We start from the raw sequence: 17,925 nt of genomic DNA, 5'->3' as shown, positions 1-17,925 counted from the left end.
AAGAAAAATGGTTGTCGATGATTTGAATGCTGCACTTGACCATTTCTGTATCACAAATTTATAAAAAAATGTCGTGTACTTCAGATTTAGATTTGTACAAGAGAGGCTACAAAGCGAAATACACTAACGGCCTAGAGGATCTACTATAACTTCCTTACATTGTTCACATAGGTGTCTTTTCTAAATTAAGCAATTGCATACATCTGCAAATCTTACATTAGTTAGGAATTACGGTATAAAGTTATGCTAGAGATATCTACAGAAAAAATATCATAAGACCTTCTTTTGCCTTAAATGATCAGATATTTCGGATCTAGAATCTTTATTTCAAAGATGTAAATGGTTCCATAATCCTCAAATGTAGTATAAACTTTTTTGGCATTTATGCCCGTTAAAAAGTACCAATTTTTTATCGTTCATCTGCTGCTTAAGCAAAAATATTGAATAATTGTTTAGTATCTAGATTGATTATTTAGGGTGCAAAAAGGAGAATCAAAGTTAGATATCTAACTTAGATAAGCACAGATCACTGACCCTTCCTTCTAAAATAAAATCACTCAATTCCAAATACATTATCAACAATCGACAACCTTAAGTCTGCGATTGTTAAGGGCGAATGTTTTAGCAAAAATAGTATAATAGTTTTTATTATATTATATGTTTACTTTTCTTGATTTTCTTATAAGGGAGTATTATTAGAAATCTCTCTTATTTATGTCATCCTAGTCGCAAATCACATTTTTTTGTCTCATTATTCTTCTTCTTTATGTTGAAACGTTTCAGCACCTTCTTATGCCATCAAGAGTACACATTTTTAGATTTAAGTTTTAATATCAGTGTATTAAGAAAGAAAACAAGAAACAATCTTGTTTCTCCTGTGTATAAAATTATTTTAGTACGTCATTTTTGTTTTAAATGATTGATAATTTACTAAAAATTCATAAACATGACATGAAAGTATTATAAAATAAATTAAATTTATATTTACTCAAAATATGACCCAATGTATATACCAGGAAGAAAAAATTAAATACAATAATGTAGACTAATATTAAAAATTAAATAAGAAAATAAGTGATAGACCTGCGAGAATTTGTAGAATTATAATACTCTTTTTCCTTAACATTTGTGCCTAATTACAGCTTTCTATCTCATTTCTTGAAAAAGATAAAATGCAGAAAATTTTGAGATTTTATTCATTTTTTCATATTTCTAATTGCTCTATCTCCTGTCTTATTAGTGATAGACCTGCGAGAATCTATAGAATTACAATACTCTTTTTTCTTAACATTTTTGCCTAATTACAGCTTTCTATCACATTTCTTGAAAAAGATAAAATGCAGAAAATTTTGAGATTTTATTCATTTTTTTCATATTTTTAATTGCTCTATCTCCTGTCTTATTAGTGATAGACCTGCGAGAATCTGTAGAATTATAATACTCTTTTTCCTTAACATTTGTGCCTAATTACAGCTTTCTATCTCATTTCTTGAAAAAGATAAAATGCAGAAAATTTTAAGATATTGATCATTTTTTTCATATTTTAAATTGCTCTATCTCCTGTCTTATTAGTGATAGACCTGCGAGAATCTGTAGAATTATAATACTCTTTTTCCTTAACATTTGTGCCTAATTACAGCTTTCTATCTCATTTCTTGAAAAAGATAAAATGCAGAAAATTTTAAGATATTGATCATTTTTTTCATATTTTTAATTGCTCTATCTCCTGTCTTATTAGTGATAGACCTGCGAGAATCTGTAGAATTATAATACTCTTTTTCCTTAACATTTGTGCCTAATTACAGATTTCTAACTCATTTCTTGAAAAAGATAAAATGCAGTAAATTTTGAGATTTTATTCATTTTTTCATATTTCTAATTGCTCTATCTCCTGTCTTATTAGTGATAGACCTGCGAGAATCTGTAGAATTACAATACTCTTTTTTCTTAACATTTTTGCCTAATTACAGCTTTCTATCTCATTTCTTGAAAAAGATAAAATGCAGAAAATTTTGAGATTTATTCATTTTTTTCATATTTCTAATTGCTCTATCTCCTGTCTTATTAGTGATAGACCTGCGAGAATCTGTAGAATTACAATACTCTTTTTTCTTAACATTTTTGCCTAATTACAGCTTTCTATCTCATTTCTTGAAAAAGATAAAATGCAGAAAATTTTGAGATTTTATTCATTTTTTCATATTTCTAATTGCTCTATCTCCTGTCTTATTAGTGATAGACCTGCGAGAATCTGTAGAATTACAATACTCTTTTTTCTTAACATTTTTGCCTAATTACAGCTTTCTATCTCATTTCTTGAAAAAGATAAAATGCAGAAAATTTTGAGATTTATTCATTTTTTTCATATTTTTAATTGCTCTATCTCCTGTCTTATTAGTGATAGACCTGCGAGAATCTGTAGAATTATAATACTCTTTTTCCTTAACATTTGTGCCTAATTACAGCTTTCTATCTCATTTCTTGAAAAAGATAAAATGCAGAAAATTTTAAGATATTGATCATTTTTTTCATATTTTTAATTGCTCTATCTCCTGTCTTATTAGTGATAGACCTGCGAGAATCTGTAGAATTATAATACTCTTTTTCCTTAACATTTGTGCCTAATTACAGCTTTCTATCTCATTTCTTGAAAAAGATAAAATGCAGAAAATTTTAAGATATTGATCATTTTTTTCATATTTTTAATTGCTCTATCTCCTGTCTTATTAGTGATAGACCTGCGAGAATCTGTAGAATTATAATACTCTTTTTCCTTAACATTTGTGCCTAATTACAGATTTCTAACTCATTTCTTGAAAAAGATAAAATGCAGTAAATTTTGAGATTTTATTCATTTTTTCATATTTCTAATTGCTCTATCTCCTGTCTTATTAGTGATAGACCTGCGAGAATCTGTAGAATTACAATACTCTTTTTTCTTAACATTTTTGCCTAATTACAGCTTTCTATCTCATTTCTTGAAAAAGATAAAATGCAGAAAATTTTGAGATTTATTCATTTTTTTCATATTTCTAATTGCTCTATCTCCTGTCTTATTAGTGATAGACCTGCGAGAATCTGTAGAATTACAATACTCTTTTTTCTTAACATTTTTGCCTAATTACAGCTTTCTATCTCATTTCTTGAAAAAGATAAAATGCAGAAAATTTTGAGATTTTATTCATTTTTTCATATTTCTAATTGCTCTATCTCCTGTCTTATTAGTGATAGACCTGCGAGAATCTGTAGAATTACAATACTCTTTTTTCTTAACATTTTTGCCTAATTACAGCTTTCTATCTCATTTCTTGAAAAAGATAAAATGCAGAAAATTTTGAGATTTATTCATTTTTTTCATATTTTTAATTGCTCTATCTCCTGTCTTATTAGTGATAGACCTGCGAGAATCTGTAGAATTATAATACTCTTTTTCCTTAACATTTGTGCCTAATTACAGCTTTCTATCTAATTTCTTGAAAAAGATTAAATGCAGAAAATTTTAAGATATTGATCATTTTTTTCATATTTTTAATTGCTCTATCTCTTGTCTTATTAGTGATAGACCTGCGAGAATCTGTAGAATTAAAATACTCTTTTTTCTTAACATTTTTGCCTAATTACAGATTTCTAACTCATTTCTTGAAAAAGATAAAATGCAGTAAATTTTGAGATTTTATTCATTTTTTTCATATTTTTAATTGCTCTATCTCCTGTCTTATTAGTGATAGACCTGCGAGAATCTGTAGAATTATAATACTCTTTTTCCTTAACATTTGTGCCTAATTACAGCTTTCTATCTAATTTCTTGAAAAAGATTAAATGCAGAAAATTTTAAGATATTGATCATTTTTTTCATATTTTTAATTGCTCTATCTTCTGTCTTATTAGTGATAGACCTGCGAGAATCTGTAGAATTATAATACTCTTTTTCCTTAACATTTCTGCCTACTTACAGCTTTCTATCTCATTTCTTGAAAAAGATAAAATGCAGAAAATTTTGAGATTTTATTCATTTTTGTTATATTTTTAATTTGATGGCAAGAACGTTTGGAAATAAGGGAAAATTATTTTAATCAGAGGTAAAAAAGCTAACTGTGTAACTAAATCCGTAACATGAGTAAGGGAGAACAACAATTATACTGTATGATATTCAATAAATAGTCCACAAATGTAAATAATATTCGCATGGAGTGATTTTTGGACTTATTAAAAATCCTTATAATCTTCAGATCTTAAAAAAACACTGAAAAATCTAGTACTTATTACAAAATTATTAATTGAAAATATGTATGCCAATGAGTCTTAACAAAAAAGTTATCGTAGTTTAATAAATAAAGTAAGGCAACCCAATGGATGAAATTTATAATTTGCGTGGTTATTTTTGTCCAATAACCAACGTTTAATTAACACCACCAAACAAAAAAATAGAATAAAATTTAATACAGAGTTCATACATATGATTTACAATATGTAAGAATAGAAATGAATAACTATATTTGTGAAGATTTAAAAATGTTCAATAAAATATATTAACCATTGCCCGAACACAAGAACATGGGGATAATTTCTACTGAAGTTAGATAAGATTTTAAGTTAGAACTAGGTAAAACTACTTTTCTAGTTACTTTCTAAGGTGTAAGAAACTTATTACCAAAAATCCTATTGGTTATAGGAACTTCAATAGGTTTTTTACAATATAATTTAAATTTGAGTTTTTAGTTGTTCGTAAACTTTAATGTTCCTATTAAATATATAATTTATCCAATATAATATGCACAAATTTATCTAGAATAATATATACAAATTTATCCATGATATGTACATATTATGTGGAAAGAACATTATTCTCGAGCTATCCAACAAAAACTCTAGAAAATAAAAAAACTCCTGCTTGACAGAATAAAGTATTCTTCTTTGGTTATTCCTTAATAAATTATATCAATTGAGTTTCCATAGGTATCCATAGTTACTCTGGAAACAATGTACTAAAAAACTAGTAATTGCTTGGAATAAAAAAAACATTTAGTTCTAAAAAATATGTATTTTCATTAAAAAAAAAGTTTGCAGATAATATACAGGTATAGAATTCTTTTAATACTGCAATATATTAGGGCAATAATATAAATTTTTAAACGGTTTATCACATTTTCCGTTTTTTTTTTTTTTTTATCACAGTTTAATAGACACATTAAATAAAGTCTATGCCTAAATAATAATATACTTTTTAAATAAAAACTATGTATTTATAGCATTTATTTTACTAATATGAACGTTTAGCAATTTTATTATAGAAAATGACATTAAATCTTTTGCTAGATCTAGTGGTGTTTTACTACTTTTATTCATTAAAGTGATATTAGGTAAATTATTTAATAACAAAACAAGTAATTTGGAATTATTAGTTTCACACGCATAATGAAGAGCTGTATTACCTAACTTATCTTGAATATTTAAATCACATTTTTTCGTTTTCAATAAAAGATCTACGACATCAGTTTGCTGGTTCTGCGATGCTAAATGAAGCGGTGTCATATTAGTTGTTTTTGTCTGCGAATTTACATTAGCTCCAGCTTCTAAAAGTAGTTTTACTAAACCTAATCTTCCATAAATTGAGGAAACATGCAATGGTGTAACACCCTCTGAATTTCTTACATCAACACTTAAAGGATCAGAAACCTTTAGTTCTCCAAAAGAATTATCAAGATCATCTTTACTTTTGCACGAGCACAAGGGATGACAAGGTGTTTCCGAATGAAATCCATAACGTATTTCGTGAGTACTTGGCTCAAGGCCCAAATAGAAACAGGCCAGTCTTTCGTCTCCATATGTAATGGCACGCAGCACCCTTTCAACTTTCTTGTTTACCTCGAACAATGTTTGTTCAGATTCATGTTCTTTAATTCCATTCTGGCATTTTTCTTCAGTATTTCGAACTATTGGAAATGAAAATATTTCCTCTGAATTTGTTTTTGTACTAGTATTAAGTGTTTCCATTCTACGATGGTTAGTTAAAATATTAGAAATATGTATACTGTGTGCACAAGCCAGGGGAGTTAGTTTCTGCTTACTTTCTATATTAGGATCTGCCCCATATTCAAGAAGTAAAGTGACTATGTTGGAATAACCCCACCTGGCGGCATAATGCAACGCTGTATTGCCTAGATTGTTAGTACTATTGATGTCAAAGTTAGAATCTATTCGTTCAGTGAAGTACAAAATAGCTTTGACACAAGTTTCGTGGCCGTTTCCTACGGCCAAGTGTAATCCAGTATTACCGTCATTGTCCTGCTGATTAATTGCAGCACCATCATTCATTAATAATAAGACGGCACTTTGGTGTCCTCTTTCACAAGCGTAATGGAAGGCAGTGGAACCTTTGTAGTCTGTTTTATTAGGTTGGGCTCCCATACTCAGCAAAAGATCTACTACATGAAACTGGCCGAACATTGCTGCCACATGAAGAACGGTAAACCCACGATCATCACATGATTCCACAGTTGGAACCACATTGCACTTGCTTTTGCTTAATTCCTGTTCGCATTTATCACAAGTACAAAGGGGATGACATAAATTAAGCAATTGTAATGTGTTATTATTGTCAAATTCTTTATTCATTAAAATATTTTTAACTTCTATTTCATTACCGATTCTTGCCATTTCGAAAAGTGTTGATAACGCTTGGGAAGTGTAATCATTTTTGTACGGAGTAACCTTACTATTTTCATTATAAGGCAATCGATTGTAGTTTATTTGACTTTCAGGATCCGATGGGCCTATTAGCAAATCATTCTTTATATGAGTGACAGCAGCTTCCAGAGAAGTAATTAAAAAATTGTACTGATTCGCTTGATAAGCACTTGAAAAAAAACAAAACTCTTTCATATAAGTCAAGTTTGCAATCCAATTGGCAAGACCTGACTTGATTACAAGAAACACAAGTAAAGGTAAAAGTTCATCAGCCGCTAGAACGCTGCTTTTAATAGAAATAGAATCTTGTTTAGAAATAGCATTTATTGTCTTTCTCAGGCAACCTACTTTTCCTATTACTGTTGTACAACTTTTAACTTTAGCCAATTCACTTCTTGCTTTTTGTATTACTGGCTCAAATTGTGGATTGATGTCCAAATCCCTCAACTGAATATCGGATAGATTTCTCACTGTTTTATTGAAAGAAGCGTCCTCAAATGCAGTACATTCAGTTATTGCTTGCATTAGCTTTCTATGAATACCATGATGAATATACGATTCAACACTTACTTTAACATTATCCAGTAGGTACCTATTCATATTAGTTTTTTCTTTTAATCTTGAATCTTTTAATGCAATTTGAAGACAGCGGGTATAAAGTCCACCAACCAAGTCCTTTTGTATTTGTAATGGCTTTTGTTCTAATTTGGAGTTAACTAATAAAAATGTCTGAATTAAATCATCCATTTTTTCCAAAACACCTTTAGAACTTTCGCTCCACAATAAATCTACACAATCATGTAAGGTATTAATGAACTTTATACCAGATTCATTTTTAATGCCGATTGATCGTTCCTGCAAAGGAAATTCTATACATAACACTTTATATCTTAATAAATGTTCTGTATAATAAGTTTCCTCAAATAAAATATGGGTACTAAAAGGCTCAGAAATAGTTTTACTTTCTACCGTTACTACTCGATTATTAATTGTAACTTCTTTATCGCTAAGTGTGTGAAACTGGGTCTCTGGAAATTCTTTACTTGGTACAAGAATATGACTGTAAAAATCATTAGATGTTAGAGCATACCTAGGCAATGATCCTATTCTAGGGACGCAAATGATCCATCCATTTTCAGTAGCTTTTCTAAACAAGTCATTATAATCTTTTTGTAAGACTTTAAAAAACACATTTTCACTTAAATCTTCGTCATAATTTGTTTCCATTCTTTTTAAAAATGTTATTTTTCTTAACGAAAAATATCAAATATTAATTAACACCCCGTCCTGAGTACACAGTTGACACTTAACGTGGCTACAATAAACGTTACATATTATGTAACTAGTTTAGTATAACCTGCTCGATCAGAAACTTCCAGTACTTTGCCAATCTATGCGCCGTCGACTGTACATCTGTTCTCTGTTGGTCTTACATCTGTACCTCGGAGGGAAAAGGCACCATGTCCATTTTTTTCGATTTTCAGATTTTGGCATCATTTTACAAATTTTTTGTTGCTCTTTCTACAGGTGTAAAGCACTATGTCCTATGTTTACTATTAAGCGATTTATGTATTTTTAAAAAGCGTTATGATACTTCATTACTTAAGTGTAAAAGGCACTACATGGGCATAAATTTTTTTCACAATGGAGATCAAAATAAAATATTTTAAAATATGGGAGGTTAAGTGGCCATACCAACTGTAATAATTATGGTGAGAAGTACAGGAAAGAGTTCAACCGGAAAAGTGGAACAAAAAATGAATTTGGAAAAATATCTTTATTTGGCTCCCCTGTAAAATTTACCTTTTGTGACATGGTGCCTTTTCCCTCCGAGGTACAGATATATACTATACATATACATTACAATAGTAATATATAGTGTAGAATAGACAGAAGGCACTAGCATATTAGCCTGAGGCAGTACAGAATATTGATTGATTACATAATATTACACTCTTAGATATTAACATTATAGTCAATAAAACGTATGTTATTACTCAGAATAAAGGGATAATAAAGATCAATCTGAAGAATAGTTTGGAATAGAATCAAAATAATGTGCCTATTTATTATGAAGATGAACTGTACATGTTATCAAAAGTTTAACAAAAAATTATGAATAAACTAGCCAGCATTAGGAGCTGTGACATCTAATAAATTCTAAAAAATATTAATGAAAAGTTAATGAAGTGAAATTACTTAACTGATATCAATTGTTATATTAATTCCATTAAACACATGCATCTTCGAATATTCCTAAATGACTGAAATTACAAGCATAAGTATAAATTAAATGTTGGTACTTGCTAATTGTGTACCTTTTGGCGTTTAATTGACCCTTATACTTAACTTTTTGAACTGTAAGGTTTTGTTAAGGAGTTTTAATGAGGAATGCCTTTCATGTTGTGTGAGAATGAATTATTTTGTGGGTATTATGCTAGTTACTAATTGTATTCCTACTTTTACAGCTGCTCTAAGCTGTAAATATAGGAATACAACAGTAAGAATTTACAGCTGCGCTAATCTGGAGCACTATATTAAATTTATAGCACAATAAAAAGTAACAGCAAGAATTTTCAAAATTACTACATCTCTCTAGAAAATTTAGTTGAGCCTTAACAATGCCGGCTAAATTAAACATTAGAGGCTGATATTGACGATTTTACAAAAAGTGTAGTTGTGACAGAAAAAGTATAATGGTATGTTAAAATCTCTTCAAAACTGATGAACCTCTGATGTTGGACGTAAATCCGAAACCGGTCAAAAACAAGTAGAACTTGAGAGCCATGTGGGATAAATTAACGACACTATTTTATTTTAGCTCGCAAGTTTACTGTAATTTCTGATTTTAATCCATCATCAGAAGTAAATTAACCAGTTAGGAGTAGAGATTTTGACTTCAATTATCTTTTCCCACTACTTTTGCTGACTCAGATATTTTCAGAGGTCTTACTTTAGACAAGCTTGCCCAACGATGGGTCAAAGAAGCACTCTCTTTAAAGCGGCGCCTTAGAGTCGAAACCTGTAAGATACTTTTTCACTGTACTTTAATTCTAAAAGATAGGGGTAAATACATGTTAAAACAATAATTAAGGGAAAAAAGTGCGTCTTCTTTGTCTAGTGAATAATAAAAGTCAAATTAATTAAGATATTCTACTTTTTTTTTCTTGAAAAAAGTAGATTTTTTAAACTTGATTAGGTAGTTGTTATTTTGTAGGAATTCTATTGGATGATGAGTCCGATATTTAATTAATAAATAACAGAATTTGGCCTATTATTTCTTGTATCAAAATGAAGTGAATCCTTGAATAAATTAATTTAATATATACTTAATTAGTTGCCTAAAATAATTCAAAATAGCCCATATTCATAATAAGAATCATCTTTAACACAGAATTATTCCAACTTTAAAATTATATTTTAATTTTCAAGTTTTTTACAGCAAATTTTGAAAAGATCCTGGTGTAAGAATTGCATTTGAATCAGAGGTATAGAAGATTTAAAAATACCCAATAAAAAAAACACACACCAAATGGGGAAAAAAGAGGAAAAAGAAAAGCACAGCAGTGAAAGTAGCCTAAGTCAAAACAACAAGCAAGAAAAAAGAAACCATCAAAAGAAAGAGAAACGTCTTTTGAACCAAAAGAAAAGTAGTGGAATGGAGAAAACAAATACCTACAGGAATAGGCTAGAGGAACATAAAAAACTTAAGGAACTGAAAATTGAAAGTGATGATGAAATAGTAAAAGACGGAAGCGGAAATAAAGTTTTATTAAACGTTATGAAAAATTCAGTCGATAAAAAAAAATATAAAAATAGATATGACGACAGTAAGTACCCAACCAAAGTTGACATTTTATAGTACTTGGTTGGGACTTAACATTCATAAAAAAAAGTGCGTGAACCAGCTCTCCTTACTTTACAACTTTCTTCACCCTTTTACTCTGAAATTTACTAACCCTGCTTCAATATTAAAAAGGTTTTCTATAAAAAATCGGATCTTGTAAGGGAAGGTGACGTTCCAGAACCCACTAAAATCAGTGTTCTTTCAAAAGAGGAAAGCTTAAATACACCCTCCTTAGAACACCTTCAAAAATGATTCCCGACAAAATTATCAAATAAAATGAATTGGCCTAAATGTGCTTACTGTAAAAACCTTAAGTTTTAGGAAACTAGAGAAGTCTATCTTCAATAAAATTGCTAAAACTTGAAAATATTTTTTTGTAAAGTTGCGCTTCCAGTCTACTATATTTCTTCAAATTCTGATTTTAATATTTGGAACTTAGGTTCTTATGTATGTTACATAGATGTTAATATGAATTAATTTATTGCTTTTTAGAAAACCTGATAACCCTCCCTCACATCCTCTCCAAAATGAAAGTAACAAATAAACGGTTCAATTCTAAATGTTGGAATATAATGTATAATAAGCAATGTGCGAAGTTGAGATAGTTTTCGAGAAAATCCTTCAAAACGAATTGATGTAATAAATAAACTAGCACATTCTTCTAATGATCGATTTTGACCAAAGCGGCGGTTCCCTTGGTATCTTTTGTTCGAAATATCAAATTTGAACTTTATGATTTTATTTTCTTCACATAATGTAAAATTAATAATTTTTGAATATTACTCCCTATACGACTGTTCTACCAAACAGTTTTAGTGAATTGAAAAGTAAAGAGTTCCAAAAAATTCCAATTCCCAAAAAACTTGTTCGAGCTTGGAGACCTCAGAGCGTGAATTTCCGGTAAAAAAAGAAGAAAAAAAAAAACTGCAGGAAGGCGTTACTTTTCTCTTAAGAGGTGTTAGAGAAAGTAAAAATTAATCGTCAATACAATTCTTCTGAACTTATTCAAAGAAGTGAGCGTCAAGTATGGTATAAACGTTTCTCCCAAAGTAGAAATCGACAAGCAAATTAATTAAAAAAAGTTGGGTCAATCCATCTGGTTTTAACCGTATGGACATTCTCAATTAAATCTTTAACGGAAAATTCAATAAGGGATCGGAGAAGAAAAGCTCATACAGTAAGTGGGATGCCAAGATTTCTTTTTGGTCTTCTCTTTCGCTGCCCATTTTCTCTGCTAGGACCTACATAGTTTGACCCCACAAAGGAAATTGAATTAGGAGTTATCGCAGTTTGGCGAGTGATGCTATTCTGCAATTAAGGGATATTTTCGAAACACCAAAAATTGCCCGCAAATAACCTTTTCGATCTCAGATCTTCATTAATTCTAAGGAAAATAAATAACTGTTATAATAAATTTATGTGGACTACACTGTGGTTATCGAATTACCGTCTATTGTAATTTGTTTTCGTAGTGGTGAGACAACTTGAATCAAAAACCGAAAGCGAATCAAGCATTTCTTACTTTAAAATGCGGCAAAAGATGACACATTACCCAGTAGTTATTTATTTCTATCAGCAAAAAGATAATCGGGGAAAGGAACATACTGTACCAATAAGATTACCATGTAAGTATGAAAAATAATAATTTTTTTCTTTTTTTGCTAGTATTAAGATAGGAACAGCGTTCTTAGGATGCCAATGATGACCTTTATTGAAATCATGAAGGTGACAATAGAAATAGACATATTGTGGTTCGACCTAGAATCATCGCATTAATCCCCTTACCACCTTCATAAGCTATTTATATGCACTTACTTTTTTGTACTTAGCACTTCCATTACACCTGTGTTTTTCTTCAAAATTTGTGTTCTTCATTTTTGCCGATTTTGTACCCCCTACAAAATAGCCTTCCCCCCTACTCGTCACTGGCCCAAAAATGACCTTAACACTTTGTTCACTCAAAAATTCTGCCCTCCTCACATGTGAAAGTGCAATTTTTCTTCCTCAATAAGCATCACAGGTGGATAATATAAGACAGTATGGATTAATAACTTCCTATGGAAAGGGAGTCGTTGAGACGCTAAAGAATACTTTTTTAAATATAAAATTAAATAAATATAATGTTTGCTTGTTAATTAATACATTTTTTTCTTATTTAGTAGAAAATATTACAACAACAAAAGTCACAAAATTTTTTCCTGTGTACAGAAGTAAGTTTTATATCAAATTCTCTGTTTAAATTATTTCTTAAAAAATTATTTAATATCCATACTCCATTTGCGTAGAATGGCAAGAGTTAACCCAAAAAGAAAAGAAAAAGCAACAGTTAAAAGAAACTGATGAAGACGAAGAGATTGGTACAATTAAAGAAGAAAATATTTATCAAGTAATCAGAGAGGTTCCTGTCGTACAAGTCCATGGAACTGTTAGAGTTAAAAAAAGTATGTATTGAACACTTATACATATTACACAATGGACATGTAATTGATAATATAATGAACAATTCAATTTTTTTTTTCTAGAAAATAATAAAGGAATTGTTGTTGAAGAGATCCACGATGCTGGATTTGAATATGCTGAAGAATACGGAGATGATTTACCAAATAGTTATGTTAAAATTCATTGTTTATAGCCTTAAGATTATTTTACTAAGTATGGGTGAAAGCAAATTGAAATAATTAAAACCTTAATACAGTAGTCTTAAAATTGGTTACGAGAAGCTGTATTATTTTAAAAACCATAAATAATTAATAGAATAGAACATTTGGGGTATTAATGGTAATAAGGAGGGGCTGGCGAGGGAAAATTATACCAAAAATGAGAATAAAGGTTTTTAACAAAAAAAACTGTAGGTACTTAAAATGAAATTATACGAGCTGTAAGACAGCTTTAAGCTCAAATTCCTCAAGCGAAGCGTTTTGCAATTTTTCTTCTTGAAGTAATGTTCGTTTCAGCTAAACCTTATGGCAAAGTAAGATTTTATTTTGCTTACTAAATCGTTTAAACCAACCGTTTAGGGTATTTATGGGTACCTCAGGTACAACTCGAAAGAAACGATCGTGAAAAGAAAGAGCAAATATCACAGACCTGGAATATTTATAAAAAAAAGATTAGATTTGGGAGATGAGGTAGTGAACTTAACACTATCTCCGAAAAAAAGAGAGCATTATTAAAATTTTATTGTAAAAAACAAATTTAATTTTAAAAGTTTGTTTTTGTATTTTTGGTTTTTGCAGTCGGTGGTGTGTACGATGACTATTATTGGGAGGAATGTAGTCCAATTTCTGGTGAACAAAGAAAAGGTAAAGTTATAATATTTTGTGAAAACCATGAGACATTCAGTATATTTTTAAACAATACAGTTCTCTAGAGGTGCTTAACTAGAGAATTAGTCAAAAGGCGACTTTTTTTTACTTTGAGAAATAGAGTATCAAATTTCAACTTACCACGATTAATTATTGATGAACTTAAAAATAGAATATTGCAGAAATTTCAGATTTGAACTTTTAATGAAAGTGAAATGGTCTTTTAATAAAAAGTGATATAAAGGAAGTTCAAGAAGACTTGGACATTCTGTTTCTCAGATCAAGTAAAAATTCGTAGTTTGACGGACGTTTATAACTACAAACATGAGCATTTCAGGGAGAAAAAAGCTTGCGGCTTTTCATAGAAATTATTTTAAATTTAAGTAAATAATCTTACTTATCTAAATATTTGTTTTAGGTGACTTAAATGATGAACAACAATTTGAATTTTTATGGTAAGCATTTTTTTACAAATATTATTTATTGGAACTTTATGGTGCGTCAAAACTTAAGGGAGTTCAGAAAAGTTGAAAAAGTAATAAAAAAAAAATGTAACCATTAAGGTTGATAATCTAAGGGCCAGAAGCTGGAAGCACGATTCCCACTGGAAATCCAGTACCTTACTTTTGAGCTAATCCCTTCCCTTCCAAATATTGTTGCAATTATCAGTTATTAAAACCAAAACCATTATACGTATAAGTTATCATATAAAACATATTTAAGTTATCAAAGTATATTGTAATTATATATAATGTAATGTGTAAATATACAATATTGGTGTATAGATTAGTAAACTGGAATTGAACAAGAGAGCAATACATATTTCAGGAGTGGAGCTCGTATTGTTAAACTACAAGAGGATAAAACATTTCCAATACGGAAAGTCCGTCAGCGTCAACATTCAGTTAAAATGAGTTCCACGAAAGATAGCCAATTTTTGTTAGAATTATGTGCTAAGTATTTAATATACTGCAAAATTATGGCTGGTCTTAGAAAACGAAATGAAAAACTCATATATGATCTTATAAGTACTAGCAAACCAGTAAGTTTGATTTTATTTTAATTAAAATTAGTAAATAGTATAACCCTTAAACAAGTTGCGAGTTACCCACTTCAGCCATTCAAGAAAATCACATAAAAATCCTTAATTCGAGGCTATATTCACCAAATTCCCAGCATCAATCATGCAATTTTGTTTTTCTAACTCACATTTAAGCCGTATTTTGAATTTAATTTTGATTCAATTGCTCATATTTGACACAATAGTGTCAGCATGACTCTGTTAGTCACCTGCATGTAAAATAATTTTTTATTTTTCCATTGACTATTAATTATTACAATTTCTGTTTATATGTTTCGTTCTAATTAGGAGGTTGTTGAAGCTATTGAAAGCAAGAAAAAGAGACGTAAAAGTTTTCTTAAAAGTATTATGCAATATATAAATACAAGAGATAAATTTGCAACTGTTATTAATCTTAATGCGCATATAATGAACGAAGAGTGCAAAAAATTTGAAGAAGCTGAAAGACAAGTTAAAATTCGATTGAAACAATTAACACTTGTAGAAGAAGATTTACTGAATAAGATTGACATGACTCAGAAGAATGACGGTAAAAAACTCGATAAGAAGGTACATCTTTTTAAATATGCGACAAGCCGTTTTTAAAATACTTTTACTCCAAAGGAAAACCCAATTATTTGAGATTTCTGCTGGGCCTTATAATCATTAGTGCTGCTACCACAGCGCTGATACTTTTTCCTGGTTGGCTAATTTGTTATAGAGCAAAACGTCACCAAATAGTTCTTTTTAATAGAGGACTGGGTTAAAAAAGTTTTTATTTTCCTGGCAGAAATTAGTGGGAAACTGTTTTTGATAATACAAGTCACACATCAAGCTTAAAGATAAGTCACATGTAGCTTTTTAATTTTCACTTATTCTCACAAGTGAGTAAAGAAAAAACAATGATTTTATTATATCTTTTGTTTTATTTTTAAATTAGAACATCATCTCTGCACAAGTGATTATTCAATAGATTTATGTTTTACCTGATTAAGTTTCTTAAATTTGAACCATTCTCGAAAAATGTGCACTTTGTACACATAAGAAAGCAAAAAGTACATGTTAGGAATTTATGACGTGCATTTTCCGAGAAAACATAAAGATAACAGACCACAATTGCCAATGTAAGGGTTTCGTAGAGGCTTAGTTCTCATTTCGAAAAATGAGAACTTGTGCTTCAGCATCCTTGGATTTTATGTGCGTAAAATTTCAAATCGAGTGTAGTACAAAAAATGTAGTGCCTTTGAAGTACCTAAGCGGTTGTTAGTTCACCTTTGCTTCCACATAAAATTAATAAGAAATGAATATATTGCAAAACTCCATGTCTGAATAAACTTCGAAATATATAAATCTAGAATGAAAACGGAAGTCATTATAACAGTATAGAATGAATAATTTTTTTATTCCTATTATTATAATTAATTTTTTTAGGTACTTACTCATCTATTCCGGGTCAAACTGAAAAAAATCATACAACTGAAAGAAATACATTCTAACTACTTGAGAGAATTGCATAAATTGCAGCATAGTAAATTTAATCGAGAAATAGCAATGGGTAAAAAATTGGATTTGGACAATTTCCACGAGCTTTCTAAAAAGAAAAAAGATCTTGAAAAATTATGCATTAAAAGGTAATTGCACTAAATAATGTTTATAACTTGCACTAAATTATAACTTGCGAAGTAATTGGTACCTTATTTTCATTTATTTTTTTTCAGTACCACTCTTGTAGATGGTATGCTGAAGGATCAGAATAAGAAGAAAAAGATTTTCGCTAGTTTTGAAGAGAAAGAGAAACTGATTGAAAGCAATCAGGCTGTTACTCTTGATGAAGTTTCAGACCCTGATGAAAGAGTGAGTTATCAGCTTTCAGCACATCTAAGAGGTCTATAATGGGGAAATTGGAAGTTTTCTTAATATCAACTGTTACTCAGATATGTGAATAAATGTTTGCATCTACTTTGTTCCTTATTTTGTTAGTGTTGGCCTTAAAAAATCAATTGATTAGTTGCTTTTAACTCTTAAGTAGTTATTATTTTGGGTAGGCTCGTCGTCGGAGCTTATTTGCAACCTCTGTTTGTTACTAAATAAACATGCATTCTTCAAAAAAACATGTTTTTAAGAGTGAAAGTAACCTATTACAATGGTGCTTCAGCTAACATCAACGCCTAGAAACCCAATAAGTATTAGACAACTTGTGACATCTCTTAAGCTAATGTCAGTATTAACAAAAAAAATCCGCACAAAGTATCGTTTTGTTCAAATATGCATGTTGGTGACGCATCTGCAACAGCACTATTTCTTTTTGAATAATTAAAAAAAAAAAAAATTACTTGTCGCCGAGCTTTGATTTGATTTCGACTCAGATGCTTGTGACCATTTAATAAAATGAAAATGTATTTTGTAAATTAATTCAGAATAATAATTTACTAAACTTAAATTACAACGTACAATTCTATTCTGTTTAAGGTGCGTCTCAAACTGGCTTTAAAAAAGAAACGCAGCATTCGAAGAGGTGAGAGGTGAATCACCGAAATAATTATTATAAATTAAACGCATTTCCTTCTTAATTTAATTTTAATCTTTGGCTTTTCTCTTTTTCGTTTTTAGAAGCAGAAAGCCAGGCGATCTCGAAGAGAAAATCTTGAAAATGGATATTAAAACTATTTAATGTCAGAATGCAAACTAATTTAGAAGAAGCTATTGCATTTTAATATCACGTCGGTGTTAATAATTTACACCATGTATTAGTTGAAATATTTTTATAATTTTCACATAATAGAAATATAGAATAGTTTATTTAAGAGATTTTTTTTATTGTTGAGTTTTACAGTAATTCATTACTTAGAGTTTTAACAAACCTTATGGAAAAAGTGTACTAACCGACATCTTACCCTCCTCATCATTCTCACTTGCACACTTTTCAGCCTCAAAAATTCTATTTGCAAGCATTAAGTGGGCCACAGTAAATCGCAGAGGTTGGGCTTTTAATATACTCGGTTTTGTAATTCTAAACTAAAAATTTA

The 17,925-nt window shown here is 29.7% G+C and overlaps 2 protein-coding genes across 7 annotated transcripts; one reads left to right on the top strand and one right to left on the bottom strand.

Moving 5' to 3' along the window:
* The first annotated feature begins 4,465 nt into the window (after positions 1-4,465).
* On the top strand, positions 4,466-17,707 carry LOC141450406 (uncharacterized). Of its 6 annotated transcripts, none has more exons than XM_074120809.1 (14): positions 4,466-4,603; positions 10,130-10,517; positions 12,007-12,159; positions 12,694-12,744; positions 12,820-12,975; positions 13,057-13,140; positions 13,771-13,836; positions 14,258-14,294; positions 14,668-14,881; positions 15,209-15,469; positions 16,331-16,530; positions 16,618-16,753; positions 17,369-17,421; positions 17,510-17,707. In XM_074120809.1, exons 2-14 carry the CDS (start codon positions 10,220-10,222, stop codon positions 17,568-17,570), a joined length of 1,770 nt encoding a protein of 589 aa, XP_073976910.1. In that variant the 5' UTR covers positions 4,466-4,603; positions 10,130-10,219; the 3' UTR covers positions 17,571-17,707. The 6 variants fall into 6 exon arrangements, with proteins under 6 accessions (XP_073976910.1, XP_073976913.1, XP_073976912.1 ...); XM_074120811.1 differs by lacking the exon at positions 4,466-4,603 and adding an exon at positions 6,805-6,944 and having other exon boundaries at positions 17,369-17,414; XM_074120807.1 differs by lacking the exon at positions 4,466-4,603 and adding an exon at positions 6,805-6,944.
* On the bottom strand, positions 5,073-8,113 carry LOC141450399 (ankyrin repeat domain-containing protein 27-like). Its single transcript, XM_074120779.1, has one exon. It carries the CDS (start codon positions 7,912-7,914, stop codon positions 5,236-5,238), a length of 2,679 nt encoding a protein of 892 aa, XP_073976880.1. The 5' UTR covers positions 7,915-8,113; the 3' UTR covers positions 5,073-5,235.
* Positions 17,708-17,925: the final 218 nt, after the last annotated feature.

Source organism: Rhodnius prolixus, unplaced genomic scaffold (assembly GCF_049639745.1).
Source record: "Rhodnius prolixus isolate KJV_2025 unplaced genomic scaffold, Rpr scaffold_2, whole genome shotgun sequence".
Lineage (NCBI taxonomy): Eukaryota > Metazoa > Arthropoda > Insecta > Hemiptera > Reduviidae > Rhodnius > Rhodnius prolixus.
This window is presented reverse-complemented; position numbering and strand designations above follow the sequence as displayed.